We start from the raw sequence: 15,903 nt of genomic DNA on the forward strand, positions 1-15,903 counted from the left end.
TTATAGAGTACAGTGTTACTACAAAGAGATGCTCATTCTCTTACCTCCCAGCTAATGTCCATTTGATAAGGAAGATGACCTTGAATTTTGATGTTTTCTGGGTTCCTATCAGGGGCTTTTAAAGAGATTTGTGAAGTTGCATCATATTATTAAAATAGAAAAAAAATGATAAAGTGGAGTTCATCTTACTGTTTTGTAATCTTTCACTAAGAACTTTGGTAATTGTAGTAGATGTACATATATTCAAATGAGAGCCTAGGAGAAGCAGCAACATGTGCTGGAGCTAATATTTTAAGAGCTTCCCAAAAATATCAACACTCCTTTCTTCTACAAAGTACTGTGGCCAAAGGCTGGCCTCTCCATACAGCCCCTCTCTGCACATTTAGAAAGACATTTGTGTAGTTTCACAATAGACAGATAACAGCAGAACATGTTAATTAAAGGGAGCGAGTCTCACCAGCAGGGGGTGTTTGGTATCTCTCAGTGGGCTCACTAGGGGGTCCAGGTCCAACAGCATTAACAGCATACACTCTGAACTGGTAGTTAAGGTGTCCATGTAGGGCCAGCTCGACTGTTGCCTGGTAACCAGGGACTTTCTGTAGCTCCTTCCACCTTCCTGGCTCCCATTGGCTCTCCTCATACTCCACTATAAACTCTGTGCTCATGGAGGAGATAGGAGACACGCACATTTAATCATCCTCCTAAAAATGATGATTACAAACGCTGAAAGCATGCATTAGACTCCTTTTATTTTTGTCTAGTTTTAGTCCATTGTAAAATATTGATGGATTATCTTTAATACAGTTTTAATGCTTTCTTTACACCAATAAAGGAAAAGCACTCTCATATCACCACTCTCATGTCTGTGTGTTAAGTACAAAGCTGGAAGCAGGAGGAAATTAAACTAGTTTAGCATAAAAATGGGAAAAATAAGCTAGTAACTGCACATATTTCTGAGCTTTGGAGGTGCAGGTGGAGAGCCAGACTAGCTGTTCCCCCAGATTCCAGTCTTTACACTAAGCTGGGTTAACAAGTCCTCGGCCTTGATACTTAATGCACAGTTATAAGAGAGGTGTCAGTCAATTGCCCAAAGTGCTAGAGCTACTGTATTCCTTTATGAAAGTTTTGAAATACAGGTGATACATTTACTTTTCAGAATATTACACACACATCTTGCAATAGTGTATTATACTTTCTCACTCTCTGACTTTTGTCAGAATGTAAAATTGTTTGTATAATGTAAGCACACTGTCAAAAAGTGGAACATTGCAATAAAAAACAATGAAACCACATTTGTTAAAAACACACAATTAAGTGCTTCACTTTTGCTTCTGAGATGATGGACATGTAGATTACAGAACTACACCCATGTACAAGTCTCCAAATATCAATGAACTACTTGCCACAGAGGACCTGACAGACTGTTTATCATGTCGGAAGTAATAAACAAGTTAACAAGGGAGTGATTTGAGACACAGCTACAGCTTTTGGCTATTCCATGGCAGATTCATTTATTCAAATGAATATTGCGTTCTCCACACATCCACCTGGTCTTAAGTAGAACTCTGTGATCCACAAAAAATATTCAGAAAAGAGCTGCTGTGACTCTAAGATGTTAAATTTAACAAATAAACTGACTTTACTTTGCAGTCTTACAAGGGGATATTTAATTTCTGGTCATTGATAACATATATCCTACGGTGGCCGAGACCCGCCATAGCTGCAAATAAAAGTAACGCTGCAAACAAAAACAAACGCTGCTGCAAATAAAAAGAAACGCTGCTGCATGTAAAAGAAACGCTGCAAATAAAAAGACACACCGCAGCAAAAAAAAAACGCTGCAAATAAAAACAAACGCCGCTGCAAATAAAAGAAACAACGCAGCAAAAAACAAAAAAAAAAACACCGCAGCATATAATAAAAAAAACGATAAAAAAAAGACACAACGGAAGTGGATTACCGGGGACTGTTTTTGCCGAAACACCGGAAGAAGAAACAACAACAACAGGACTACGAATTGGAAAACGAACTAGAAAGTAAGTGAAAATGGCAGTGTTTAATGTCGCTACGTGTACTTTTTAATGTGTTATTTGGTCAGGCGATGTAGCCCCAGGTTTGAAGTTGAACTGCAGAATGCCGGTGTATTGTTAGCTTCGGCTAACACGGGAAACCACTAACGAGAGTGGAAACAACTGACGGCTACATAGTTCCGGCAGCTTATTACTGTCGTTGTTGTTGTTGCTTGTACGTGTAGGTCAGGAAAAGACGTAAATGGTTTGTTATTTGTGTTATTACGTTACGTGTTGGACTAAATACATGGACATATTGAGGAAAGTATTTCGATGTTATGGAAACGGATTTCATATTTCACAAGAATGGATACTTGGCGAGCTGTACAGAAAGTCCTGAGTCATAAGATGATCGTTGTGGATAAAGGGAAGACTTTGAAGGTATGTAGAGATTATAGCTGTTTTTACTTTAGCTGAGTGGCTGAATACTATTACGGCTGTGAGCAACCAATATAATTCGTGAGTGGTCTTGAATGAATCAGGGCAACCTATGCTTTCTAACAATGTACGGCATGAATAAATATGTTTAAGGGTTGGTGTTTAAAACATTCAGAAGGACTTGTGGCTACCTCCCAACCTCCCAACCTACGACCCGTCCCGTAGGCGGAACAGCGTGTTTTAAGTGTCTGCAGTTCCGATCCTCATCCCCATGTTGGCTGAAACAGACAAGTCACCCTCAAACACTACCATTTTCACTTACTTTCTAGCTCGTTTTCCAATTCGTAGTCCTGTTGTTGTTGTTTCTTCTTCCGGTGTTTCGGCAAAAACAGTCCCCGGTAATCCACTTCCGTTGTGTCTTTTTTTATTTGCATAGTTTTTTTTATTATATGCTGTGGTGTTTGTTTGTTTTTTGTTTTTTTGCTGCGGTGTTTCTTTTATTTGCAGCGGCGTTTGTTTTTATTTGCAGCGTTTTTTTTTGTTTGCTGCGGTGTGTCTTTTTATTTGCAGCGTTTCTTTTATATGCAGCAGCGTTTCTTTTTATTTGCAGCAGCATTTGTTTTTGTTTGCAGCGTTACTTTTATTTGCAGCTATGGCGGGTCTCGGCCACCGTATATATCAGACCTAAGAAACATTACAAACCTAAAAATGGATACATTCAGAAATTGATATGAATTCTTATTATCACTGAGTTCTGAAATTTAATTAGGACAGAGACAAGGTCCCTTGCCAGGATCCACAGCACTGCACAGCTATTTGAATCAGTTATCTGTTCCTTATCATGCAACAATGATCAAAGCAGCAACACTTATTGACACAGCAGAGTAAATAAGACAACATTTTACAATTTATAGTGTTTGAATTATGGCCAGAGTTGCCATAATTAATTGAAAAGTGCCTCAAAATATTCGGTATACTTGTTTTGTTCCTGTGCAACTACACTGTGTTACCCTCTTATAACTGCACCGTAAAAGTAATTACATCATTATTTTGTACACTGATAATCTGAATCATTTTAAGAACTGATGGTCACAACAGTAATTTAAGCAATTGTTAATGATCTCTGAGTATTAGCAGTTTTTCTGTTGCAGTATTTTGCACCACCACTTGCCAAATGAGTCATAAAAGTTAAGCAGTAAACATAATTTAGGTTTGATTCCACATTCAATACCTGTTACAGAGCTGTTGTGATCACTCCCAGGTACCCAAGACAGTGAGACATTTCTCTCAGTCTTTAGTTCAGATATCTTTATATTTTGTGGAGCATCGGGAACATCTGAAACACAAAAGAAATACAGCAACAATAGATGCTTAGTAGTAACTGTGAATTTAATCATCAAAACAACTTGAGAATTTAAAAACTATAAAACAAACTTTAAACTATCTTACCCAGTACTGTGAGCAGTGCAGAAGCATTGTCCTCATCCAGATTGGTTCTGGCAATGCATGTGTATATTCCCTGATCACTGAGGTTTACATTCATGATCTTCAGCATGCCATCATCCACCGAGTACCTGAACATAGAAGCACATATGGAATAAAGCAATCAATTGTTCAATCAATCAATCAACCAACAAAGGCTACACAATCTTCTACACTTTATCCATTTTATTTTTTTAATCTACATTTCAATCTGGAACTGCATCAAAATGTTCATGTTGATAAATACAGTCATGGTGTATGTGTGCCAGACTTTTTTATTCAGGTACGTGCAGTAGTTTGTCACTGACACTGTAACCTTTGTACATATATGTTGCTAACAAATGATCTAATATCCAGTTAAACAACAATAAAACCTCTGTCTTACACCCTATCTATTGGTACTGACTAGGATAAAGAACAAATGTTTTGGGGCTTCCTTGTTTCTGGGGTTTTTTGTCTTGCCTTTTTCCTTCCTATGCATTAGACACAGACACATCTGAAAATTAATGGAAACATTATCAAACCACAGCCACTTACCTGGAATCTATCTCGGAGGAAAGAGGGATCTTCTCCCCATCCTTCCTCCATAACATCTCAAAGACGCCCTGCAGGCTTTTATCGTACTCTGCCTGGCACATCAACTTAGCTGTGGTCCCACTGGTGATCTGCATATCCTGAGGTGGCTCTATTATTTTTGTAGGGTCTAAAGATTTAAAAAAGGTCATGAGTGAAATGAGTAATAAAATGGAAATGTCTTGATATTGCTCAATACATTTCCACAGTAATTTGCATTCATGAAATGCCAGTGAATATATACAGGATTTCTCAATATATTGCATATATCATTGAGGGATGCATTTAAAATTACGAAACAAAAGTTAGAAAAGCTCTAATCCAAGTTTTATTGACTATAACCTTAAAGGGACAGTTCACCTGAATTACAAAATCACACACCACAATGATACAAGTAACATGGGTAGAATGTAAAATTAAATAATATTACTTTAACATGTTAGCATGCAAATATGTGGTAATTAGCACTAAACATAAAGTATTGCTGGTATTTGATCAAAGAGAAACACAACCCTAACCTAACCCATGTTTAAAGAGAGCACTAATCATGTTGATGAGATACCTTTTACATCTAGCACAGCAGTGATAGCTGACAGGCCCTCCTTGTTAGAGGCAACACACACGTATTTCCCACTGTCGTTTTTTTCTGCACTGGTGATTTGCAATGTTCCGTTCTGGAGAGATAAAAAACGTTCCCCCTTGAGTGTTTCTGGAGTCTCATCTTCTCTGGCCCTAGGAGAAAAAGTTTTCAGACCTCTTTAAGACTGAATACAACAGGATGGAAAGGATCATCCAACAGAATCAGATCAACTGTCCTAATATTTTCAGGGTCTTTTTAAAGTTAAGACTGTTTTGTCATGGACTGTTTAAAGATCCTATTTCCCTTTTGTAGAGTGTAGCAGAGCTGCGGTGCTACTTAATAGGATTTAATTAGCCCAATTTCAAGGAACGGAATAGGATTATCTCATTAAACAGACATAAGTGTCAACATCAGACTGTCATGCAGACACCTGAAGCAGTGTTGGATTAATAGTATGACTCACTGCAGTGTTAAAGTGCCATATTTCATTCTTTAGACTACAGCTCAGATATCTGCAAGATGCACAGACCTGACTGATATACTGTAGTGTAAATGTATGAATAAAACTATAATAACCTTAAATGTCAAGATATGTGAAGATAAATTCCTGATTTTTATGGTAATCACTTACCAAGAGCTGGTGGATGCTGGACAACTGAAAACACTGCAGTTCATGACGATGTCCTCTCCTAGTACAACAGAGTACTCTTGGTAGTCCTTTGTCAGTATCATTGGAGGGATATCTAAGATCAAGGGGAAGGAGAAATTTGAGTTGCACAAATATTTTACAATACATAGGAGCACTTTAACATTTGTAATAATGTGAATTATGAAAGTCTGGAGCAAAAACGTTCTAATGTCATAGTTCAGATAACATATACAGTAGGGTTGCTTTGCTTTGTTTTTTAAGACAGGTTAAACTGACAAACCATGGCATTTAATAGGTATGTTGAAAAGCCTCGGCTTGTCCAAACATCAACAATTGATTGGATACAATTATGATAATCCATTAAACATTTAAGTCATTTGTATGCAATAATGTAAAGACAATCTGTGGTTCCATCTTCTAAAATGTGAGTATTTGCTGGTTTTCTTTGTAACTTATGATAGTACACAGAATACATTTGGGCATTGGACCAAGCCATTTCAATAATCTGGGAAATTGTGATGGGTATTTTTCACTATTATCTGATATTTTATACATCAAATAATCAGTAAAACAAGTAATTTAGTTGGAGCCATACAGGGCAGTAAAAACAGCAGGACAGAAGACTGAATGGTGCAACTGTTTTAGACAGCAGAGATTATAGCTTAAAAATAAGAAAAATTATATTAGAAGAGAGTGGTGACGGATAGTATAGATATGGAAGAAAGGCAGCTATAATGACAAGTAGGAATGCTACAATACCAATATTTTAATGGGGGCTGTGGTCTATTGATATGCTTACAATTGAATCCTTAGGTTTCAATTTCTAATATCAATTTTTGTAGAAGATATTAACAAACCTCTATTTCTTTCCAGAAATACTGATGAAAGAAGCACTGAATGAAATATTGCACTGAACTACAGAAGCAAGTGCAACAGAGGTGACATACTCTACATATAGGCCCTCTTTAAACTACCCATTTAAGTCAATATCTCCTCCTCCACACAGTGGCTCACATATATATACAAGTAATATTGAACTAAATGTCATGATTTCAACAACCTTGACTATGGTTGAAATGCTAATACTGGATATACACTAGAACTGAAAGGGATTCAGGTGTAGTGCAGTACTGTACTATTCCTCAAGAATGATACAATAAAGATAAGATTTTCCCGTTGATTTCAGTCAATAAGAAGATGAAGATATAGTTAAAGTCTGTGTAAAGTAAGAATAAATATGTGTTCTGAGTTTGACATACCACAGAAAAGTGTGTTGTTAACCACCCTGCCAAATTTGAATGATTAAAAAAATCGCCAAATATATGAAATTAGGCTTAAAAGTTGTGTAAAACTCAGCCTCTTTCTCCGCCACCAAATGCTGTGGGAGTGCCCGCCAAGTCCGCTGAAACACCACCCCCTACCAAGTGTCACCTGTCAATCAAAGTCACCACCTCTACCAGAAACATGGACGCTACGTCTGAGAGCTTTCTGTTACTCAGCGGCTAACTCGGCTGCTAGCTGCAGCTGGATAGTATTGGGTTGCAACCTTCTTTTATACAGTCTATGGTAACAACTAATTCAGCTAACTGGCTAACTGTAGACTGTAGTAGTAGTAGTGTGTGCTGAATGTATTTATACCTCTACAGCAGCAGGGGAGGGTTTATGCTAAGACTCGCCCACTAAATCCTGAACACAGAAATCTTGAAGCCTAGCTCCACAATTCAAATTTAAATGGTTGAAATGCTTTTTACACCTTTTTTTAGAAATACATTTATGACCTATTTAATGTGTTTAGAAGAAAAAGTCTGAATTCAATTTACACAGTCTTTAAAAGTAAAAATATTTCACAGTGACAAATATGACCACAAAATTTGCTACTCATATAAATTCTGGGACCTGTTACTGTTTGATAATGGGCCCAAGGATCAGATAGAATGGGATGTTTGTAATGTTAAAATCACATGTTCAGAATCTGACGGAAATGCATGACCAAGTCCACACAAATTACACAACATTTCACAGACCCAGTTATCCTTGACCTGTGACCATAATACTCACTCATGACCATGATGTTGACGTTTGCCAGAACAGAGCCATGCCTATTAGAGGCTTCACACTGGTAGACGGCACTGTCGCCTGGCACGGTGTTGTGGAGCACCACAGTGTCATCAAGCACTTGCCTGTTTTTGGAGTCACCTGGCACAACACACAGACATAAAAACACAACATGAAATGTATTTCACAAATATATGCATGTACATATACGCACACACATAAACACACACGCACATTTCTAGGTTAATATTATGATCAATATTTGAACGTTAAAATAATCTGAAAAATATATCGGACAATACTTTTGGCAATCATCCCTTGAATTTTGTTATGAAAGAGTTGTGACAAAGATACATAGAGACTCACACAGGAAATGTTAGTTGAACAATAAACTTTACTATCAAAGATGATGATGATGACGATGATGACCAATTTTCCCAGTTAAATATACAAAATAATCATTCTTAACAGGACATTTCTACAAATAGTCAATACTCATTTTTCTCACATCTTACACATCTCTCACATCTACTTAAAATTAGAAAAGACAGATTACTTTTTTAACCTCAATCTGACCGACTGGGTTCAAGCAGACCCCAGGGGCATACTTTTTGTCATATCTCACAGGTGTTTTTTTTTTTTCATTTTTTATGACTGTGTTATGTTAATCAATGTGTTCTTGACTTCACATTATTGTTTCTATCTCTGTTTTCTGCGGTTGAAGGTTGGCATAGCTTCTCAATGCGTTGTCCTCCTGCATGGTGGCAAAACATGTGTAAAACCAGCGCTAGAATTACTGTCACTCACCTTTGAAAATTTCTCCATTCCTCCTCCATGTAATGTCTGGGAGTGGTTTTCCACTGACCGAGCACTTGATGTGAACATCAGACCCAATCGTACTCAGCTGGCTCTGAGGAGGCCCTGTCAGCCACTTTGGCGGCTCTGGGAGGTGATAAGAAGAGGTGTGTTGGTTTGAGTCAAAACAACTGCAATCATACTCTCTTTGAAGAAAACAAACGCACATATAATTAGCTCCTGATGTCGACCTACCTTCCACTATTACATCAAAGTAGTGGACAACCACTCCAGCTGGGTTTTTAGCTGTACACATATATTTCCCTTCATCACTCTCTTCTACAGCAGATATAGTTAACAGCTTTCCAAAGTTGTTAAATGTTGTCCGTGTAGACAGCTTGTCTCCCATTTTCTTCCACTCCACCGTAGGAGTGGGACTATTAAATGAAACAATGACATACTATGAGCTATAATGGCAGACAAATGTGATAACATATTTGATCCAGTGTGTTTGCAGTTCTGATGGTAGCACATTGATACATACAATCCCCCTGGTAAACACTCAAGCTGCAGTGCCTGTCCCTTGAGCAGCACTACCTCCGTCTGAACACCAGAGGGCAGCAGCAGGCTGGGTATTCTCATTGGGGGGGCTTCAGCTGCATTGAACATAGAAAGTGGTCTTCGTCACCCAAATGCAAAATTTTAATCAATGGTCATAAAAACAGCAGCTATTTGCAACTTGAAGACTGATCGTGTTATCTGTTCAATAAGGAGTCACAAAACGTGCTTGGCATTGTTGGCTTTGATGTGTTAATATGACTCACTGGCATTGACGCTATCATCTGATTGATTGTCAGGTTCCACTGAAATAAAAACAACACACTGTGAGAATAATGCTGGTTGTGGTTATGGTTGTTAGTTTTCACAGTACATGTATTGCTCATTCAGTTTCTACCATGAACATGACAAGACAAGTCTTGCTCTTTGGTATGTGGTAGGAGAATACCAGTAACAAAATGCACCAGAAAAAAAATACCTGGGAAAGCATTCAAATGTTTGACACTTTAGGACTAGAGCGAAAATGGGTTTTACTGCTTTGTATTTGTTTGTATTGATATTGTATAAGATATTGTATCACATTAGCTTCTTGTCATAAAGTGTCATAAAAGTGGGCAACTGTTGTTCAACAGTTGTATTTTGGGTGATAATCCTACAGACTGTGATTATAAACCTACAGCTCTTGACAAAGACAGACATGGGGGTCTTCTGGACGATGGTTCGTATCGTGGGGAAGGCAGCATTGCAGTAATAGTCCGAACGACTGTCTTTCTGTAAGGCATGAGAGAAGTACAGGTTGCCATCAATGCCCATGGAAACCCTCTCATCCTGATCAATATGCTGGAGACCTGAAAAAGAGCATATTCTTTATCAGTGATATGCTATCAATGTCAACATTGTCTATCTATATTATATTGTGACTGGTAAGAATAGACAAACTGGAATTCTCAAACACAACAACAAAACATTCTCAAACAGCAACACAATGTAGCCTCATGCTAGACTTTAATGGAAATGCCCTAAAGAGATTCCTTGTATGGTGCCTGTGAACTCACTGTGACAGCATATTTGGTTTACACAGAGCCATCTCTTAAGTCTCAGGTCACTGGCGTTCTGTGTCACTCCTTCGGCAATCCATTCATAGTATTTAACAGCTTCATAACTTTAAGTTATTGGCTGTTTTGTCAGTGTTCAAGGCAAACTCATAAAAAGGCATGTTTCTTTCAGATTTATGTTACATTACACCTGAGGGAAAGATGAGTTACTAATATAAAAAGAACAGTATTTTACTTGTGCACATAGGCTGCATACAAAGAGCACAGTGTGTTTGTATTTGTCATACAAACTAATGTACATGTTAAGCTATCATTTATCAATTTGTATTCTTGTAACAATCTGTGGAAGTATGAATATGTCATCTCCAAAATGACTAAAAAAATTGAAACCGAATTTGTGTTTTCATTATTCTAGACTTCTTTCCTTTTCTGTCTTATTGACATCAGTCAGGCTTGTTGATGCAGTTTGAGGAGCTTCATGGGGTAGGAGAGAAAACCCATCTCCTCTTGGCAAAGCACTTCAGACAGAACAGAGCTGGCCTTTTACACAGTAAATCACATTGTTCAGCAGTGGTGGGAAAAAACGCCCTTATGTGAGGTAAACTTGTGGGACTCAAGTGTGTACTTTTCCTTTATTATCAGTCTGCACCCTTCATTGAAGACTATTGGAGGGTGTAGACAGCCATGTGCCTTTGCCAAAATACAAGGTGCCGCAAGCTCTTTCTTTTCATCTGTGAAAAACTTAAGGAGGGTCATGCAAACAAACCTTCAACTGGAACTATCCCAATGACAAGAACGTGACTCATGAATAATGGAGGCCTCCCTATGCTTCAAATTAAGTGTTTCTTTAGTCATCTAACTGCATCAGAAACACCATATCTTGACATAGAAAGCAGTGGAGTTGCTTTTGGCAATTTTGGTAATTTTCCCAAGACAGTCACACCTACTTTATGATTGGCCAGGTGTGTAAATAGGAAGGATTTGAACTCCCCAAATTAAGCGTAACCATGCATGACTCTGAAGGGAGATTCCTCAAAGGTGTGTACCATTATCCCCATTTGTATGATTTATCACATCTGGCCCTCTCTATGATGACAGGCTTTTTGTCCTGCTTTCCAACGTGACCATTCAAACACTTTTGTCTTTAGATGTGGTCATAATATGTTGTACAGCTCAGTTAATTTACGCCATCCCGAAGCCCTGGCTAAACATTTGCCTACATCTGCACTCTGCAGTTGTGGGGGCGAGTGTGCCACCCATGCACCAACAATTTAAATGAAAAGCTTTACCCTAGGGGTTTTTTCCTATGTTTATGTGCTCTCTCACTTTGAGAGCATTATTTATTGATTTCACATTCAGATTCTATCATTATTTCCCTCAAATAGCCCCTGCTTGCGCTTAGATTTCCTATGCTTCTACTCAAATAGTGTATTTAAACTCAGATGTATTTTTACTTGTACATATTTCCTGGGCCAGCTTCAGCCTTTCTCCTTGCACTTGCAATGCTTTACCTCTTGGATCGTCTGGAACGTCTGCTCTTTGATTTTTTGTGCAACAACCCTGTCAATATTTCTCAACCAATAAAAGGCCAGGTGTAGTGTTAACCAATGAAATGATCTTTACCTCCTTGTGGGCGTTTTCACTTTACTTCTTAAAACATTCCGTACGGGCAATTACTCTTTATCCGGGTTCACCCAGTTCAGCCTCAAGGTACTTTCCTTTGTTTTCTTGTATGACTTTTGGATAAAAGGACAGTTAATGTATACAACTGCCCATACTTTTTACTATAGTAGCTACAAATAACAGTAGCCATACAGCATATTGGTGTGCTAGAGGAGAAAACAACATCTCCTTCATAATTCCGAAGCAAGAATCTAGTGGATCACAAAAGTCAAGGAACCCTTTTTTTTTTTTTTTTTTTAATGGTTCTGTTACTTCCTTCAAATTAAACTGATTAAGTCATTTTTCCAGAACAAGAATACATCCATGACTGTATGCACAATATATGACCTCTCCACTGTTTAAGAAATGTAGTAAATCATTGACGTTACTTTTGTTTTCAACTACCTTATTGTGTTAGCTAGTTATTTTGCTGTTGGTTCTTTTCCCATTACTGAACACTACACCTGGCCTTCTATTGGCCGGGGAATTTTGACAAGGGTTTGGCAAATTTCAAATTATGTGAGAGCAGAGCAGATATCTGAGAGCAGACATTTCATGAGTGAGTCCAAAAAGAAGTGCTGAAGCAGGAGCAGGAAATCTGTGTAAGCAACAATACATCTGGCTTCAAGCATACAGTTTGAGTAGAAGCAGAGCAAGAAGCAGGGTTTTTGAGGGAAAGAGTTACAAAATCTGAACATGAAATTGGTAAGTCATGCTCTTGAAAGACCACATTCTTGAATAAAGATAAAATAGGATAAAAATCCCACAGAGACAGAGCGCAATTAAGCCCAATTAAGACCACCCCATAGGGGAAAACAATTCATGGCTCTTCACTAACATTGTATGTAGTGAAGGTGCCTCTTTGTCACTTCCGTGTGCTAGCAAACAACAGAAAAATGCCTAAATGCTGTGGTGTGGTGGGATGCACATCCAACAGGGTAAAAAGCCCAGAACTAAGTTTTTATGAGCTGCTGGACTAAAACATTGAGTGTTTAAGAAGAGAAAAGTAGATAACGTCACAGGACTGAGTGCCATGTAGTGAAAGAGACAGACCTGACCTGAGCTGTACAGACAGTCTGCAGCTCTAACACCTCAGTAAAAATGACACGGACATGCTGCTAGCCACAGACAGCACACAGGTTTAAAGCCAAAACAGAACAGCTATTCAACTGAAAGGGATGCAGTGTTTGTTATAGACATTTATCTTGCTAACCTGAATATAGATAAAGTGCTAACTGTAAAAAGACCCTATGTGTAATTTCCTCAACTATGTTTACAAACTTAACTCACCATACCAGCTGTAAAAAGTGTCATGCCAGCCTGTTATGTGGTGAGTTTGCTATACAGTTGTGCTATCTCGCATTCATGTATTGCATCTAAGCATATGCGACAGGTTTCAGAATATGGTATAAACTAACTAAATAAAGGATGCTAAAATAATCATTTGACATGCCTATATCAAATGTTTTCAGCTAGCTGCAGGTATTTGTTTGCTTTTCAGCTCTTGGTTACATACAATTACTGTTTTCCCCTCTGGTGGGTGTGGTTCCTTCTATGCTTACCGAAAGACATCCAGTAGATCTGACGTGGGGGAACGCCTTCTGGAGGGTTACACTTCAGGACGACTGGCTCTCCCAGCTCAACAACAATAGGATCAATAGTCTCCTTTGGAAACTTAGGGATGTCTAACCAAAACACAAACAAAATGAAAACTTTATGAAGAAAACTTGACAAAAATAGTTTTAATGTGATTCTGAAAAGCATTTGTCAGGAAGGTTACTTACTCGGAACTATGATTTCAATCTCCTCTGTCATGGCAGTTCCTAGCTTGTTAGAAGCATAGCACCGGTATTTGCCCTGGAACTGGACCAGCTGCTTGTTGTGAAGCACAAAAGTGCCGTATCTGTGGTCGGTTTTGATTTTTGTCAGATGGGGAGGGACAAAATGTTTGCCATCTTTTGTCCATCTGTATCTGTTGAAGGAAAATATACAGTGGATCATTGAATCATAGATATACAGCATGTTTTGTTCAAGTGATCAAAGCTACTGTATGATCTTTTAGCACAGTAGGATACAGGTCATTTTGATCTCACTTACTCTGGTGGTGGGTTGCCTCTGGCTTCACACCTGATAGTAACAGTGTTGTCAAAGGGAAGGCTGATAATGGGACCTGATGTGTGAGTTATTATGGTTGGAACCTGCTCCACTATAATATGAAGACACAAACACACAGAGTTAGCACATAAATATCAACTGTAATTTTTTTGTGAGTGCATGAATACAACTCTCATGTGTTGTTCCTCTGTTGTTGTTTTCTTTCCAACTGCCCTGTATGAAGCCCAGACTGAGAAGACATCAACATGGCAAAGTTGTGTGCCAGCAACGTTGCATAATCTCAACAAATGAGGTCCCTTAGATAGACACTGAACTAAAATAGCACTCCACAACAAGCATTCTCAGCCCTAAACAAAGAAACCTCTGGTGCTAACAACACTTGTGAAGTATTTACTTCAAGTTGTTTTTAAAAAAACTGCTGGCATTTATACTACAATAGGTTGGACATACAAAAAGTGAGCACATTTTTTTGACAAATGTTATGTTACTCAACAGAGAGAGGGGAAATTAAACATTGCATATTGAGTAACTAATTAAAATTACAAATAAGGTTATTCTTACAGTTATTAGATCTTTCCTTGCATGTGAGACATACATTGTAAATCCACTCTTTACATTAACTGGAGAAATTTAAGTGTGCACTAAGTATCACCTCTAGTTACACTCCTACCTTCCAGAGGGATATTGAGGCCTGCAGCCCTGGAGGTCAGGGCCAAAAGCAGAACAAGCTGCAGGCTCCTGGCCAACCTCATCACCCCTGCTGGTTAAGAGATCAGGAGAACGTGTTGATGCAGACCAGCAGGTGTCACTTGGAGTTCGTAAGGCACAGAGGACCTGGAGAATGAGATTAAAAACTTAGTTGTAATATAGTGAAGTAAGAACATCCTGGACATCCCAGGGAAAGAGTTACTTTGCTCTAAATAGGTTGCATATTGTCATACTTAAGGTTGAAATGTTAAAAAAAGCTCTCTATACAATGTGGCTGACTGTCCGCAGAAATCTACGATAACTAGAAGACAAATACATAAATAAGTTCTGACAACTTAAAAATCCATCAAAACTGGATACTTATATACTATGATACTAATATAATCCCAATTAAAACAGATAAAAGATAACACCTGTTCTGTTTTAAAAACTTATTCTCAAATATGCTGAGCCTCAGGGTAAGAATAATGTTCATTATGTTTTTCAAGTCAATTTGGATTACCTAAAGGGCATTTATTTAATTTACTTGAAGCCTAGTACAACGGCAGAAGTGTAGAAGTGAGTATCAGTGATGGGCTAAATAACTTCTTATATAAATATATAAAATCTGTAATTGTTGCTTTAATTAAAGCAGTTCAGCCATTTACACTGTAAATATACTTTATTTTCTGTGTAATATGTGTGATATTTCAGAGTTTTGAAATAAGGTCTTCTTTAAAGAATATGTGCTTCATAATGGAAAGTTTCCTGTTGACACCAGCCATTTAACACTGGATGTCCTTCATTGTTGTGATGTTGTAACAACACAGCACAGCACTTGTTCGAGGATTACCCTTTGAACTGTAATGCCAGGCTGGTGGCATTGCATGGCATGCTTACAGTAAACCCAACTGGCACAAAGGCTAAGCTGCTGTCTGCTATGATCGCTAGATCCAAGATGGCAGACTATAAATTGGTTTAAGCCCATCAGTATTTCACGGCTTAGTTCTCACAGTGCTGAAACTGTGGCGGCAGTATTGGCAATGCCAAATGGGCTCACCCTCCAGCTAATCCGGCTATCAGGAGAATGACGGCGGGGAGCTCCTGCAGTCGTAAAGTACATTGCTTAACAATGACTGAGTGCTACTCAGGACAAATCAGTTCAGGGTTCCTTTAAGGACTCAAGTCTGCATGTGTTGTCTCTTCTTAGTGAGAAGGGCTAATGTGGTAATTGTTGTAGACTAG

At 38.3% G+C, this 15,903-nt stretch overlaps 1 protein-coding gene across 1 annotated transcript in view; it reads right to left on the reverse strand.

Annotated features, from left to right (window-relative positions):
• LOC128356750 (neural cell adhesion molecule L1-like protein) overlaps positions 1–14,784 on the reverse strand; it is a 34,690-nt gene extending 19,906 nt beyond the window's left edge. The window contains exons 1-16 of the mRNA XM_053316876.1: positions 14,642–14,784; positions 13,954–14,062; positions 13,641–13,828; positions 13,419–13,541; positions 9,817–9,987; positions 9,126–9,237; positions 8,837–9,018; positions 8,594–8,728; positions 7,790–7,927; positions 5,714–5,825; positions 5,065–5,234; positions 4,467–4,632; positions 3,897–4,021; positions 3,679–3,783; positions 458–655; positions 45–115 (exon numbers count right to left, since the gene is read on the reverse strand). Coding sequence (XP_053172851.1) covers positions 45–115; positions 458–655; positions 3,679–3,783; positions 3,897–4,021; positions 4,467–4,632; positions 5,065–5,234; positions 5,714–5,825; positions 7,790–7,927; positions 8,594–8,728; positions 8,837–9,018; positions 9,126–9,237; positions 9,817–9,987; positions 13,419–13,541; positions 13,641–13,828; positions 13,954–14,062; positions 14,642–14,723 — 2,187 coding nt within the window. The 5' untranslated portion in view covers positions 14,724–14,784. The remainder of the gene's footprint in view (positions 1–44; positions 116–457; positions 656–3,678; positions 3,784–3,896; positions 4,022–4,466; positions 4,633–5,064; positions 5,235–5,713; positions 5,826–7,789; positions 7,928–8,593; positions 8,729–8,836; positions 9,019–9,125; positions 9,238–9,816; positions 9,988–13,418; positions 13,542–13,640; positions 13,829–13,953; positions 14,063–14,641) is intronic.
• Between the last annotated feature and the right edge of the window lie 1,119 nt (positions 14,785–15,903).

This window comes from Scomber japonicus, chromosome 4 (assembly GCF_027409825.1).
Source record: "Scomber japonicus isolate fScoJap1 chromosome 4, fScoJap1.pri, whole genome shotgun sequence".
Taxonomy (NCBI): Eukaryota; Metazoa; Chordata; class Actinopteri; order Scombriformes; family Scombridae; genus Scomber; species Scomber japonicus.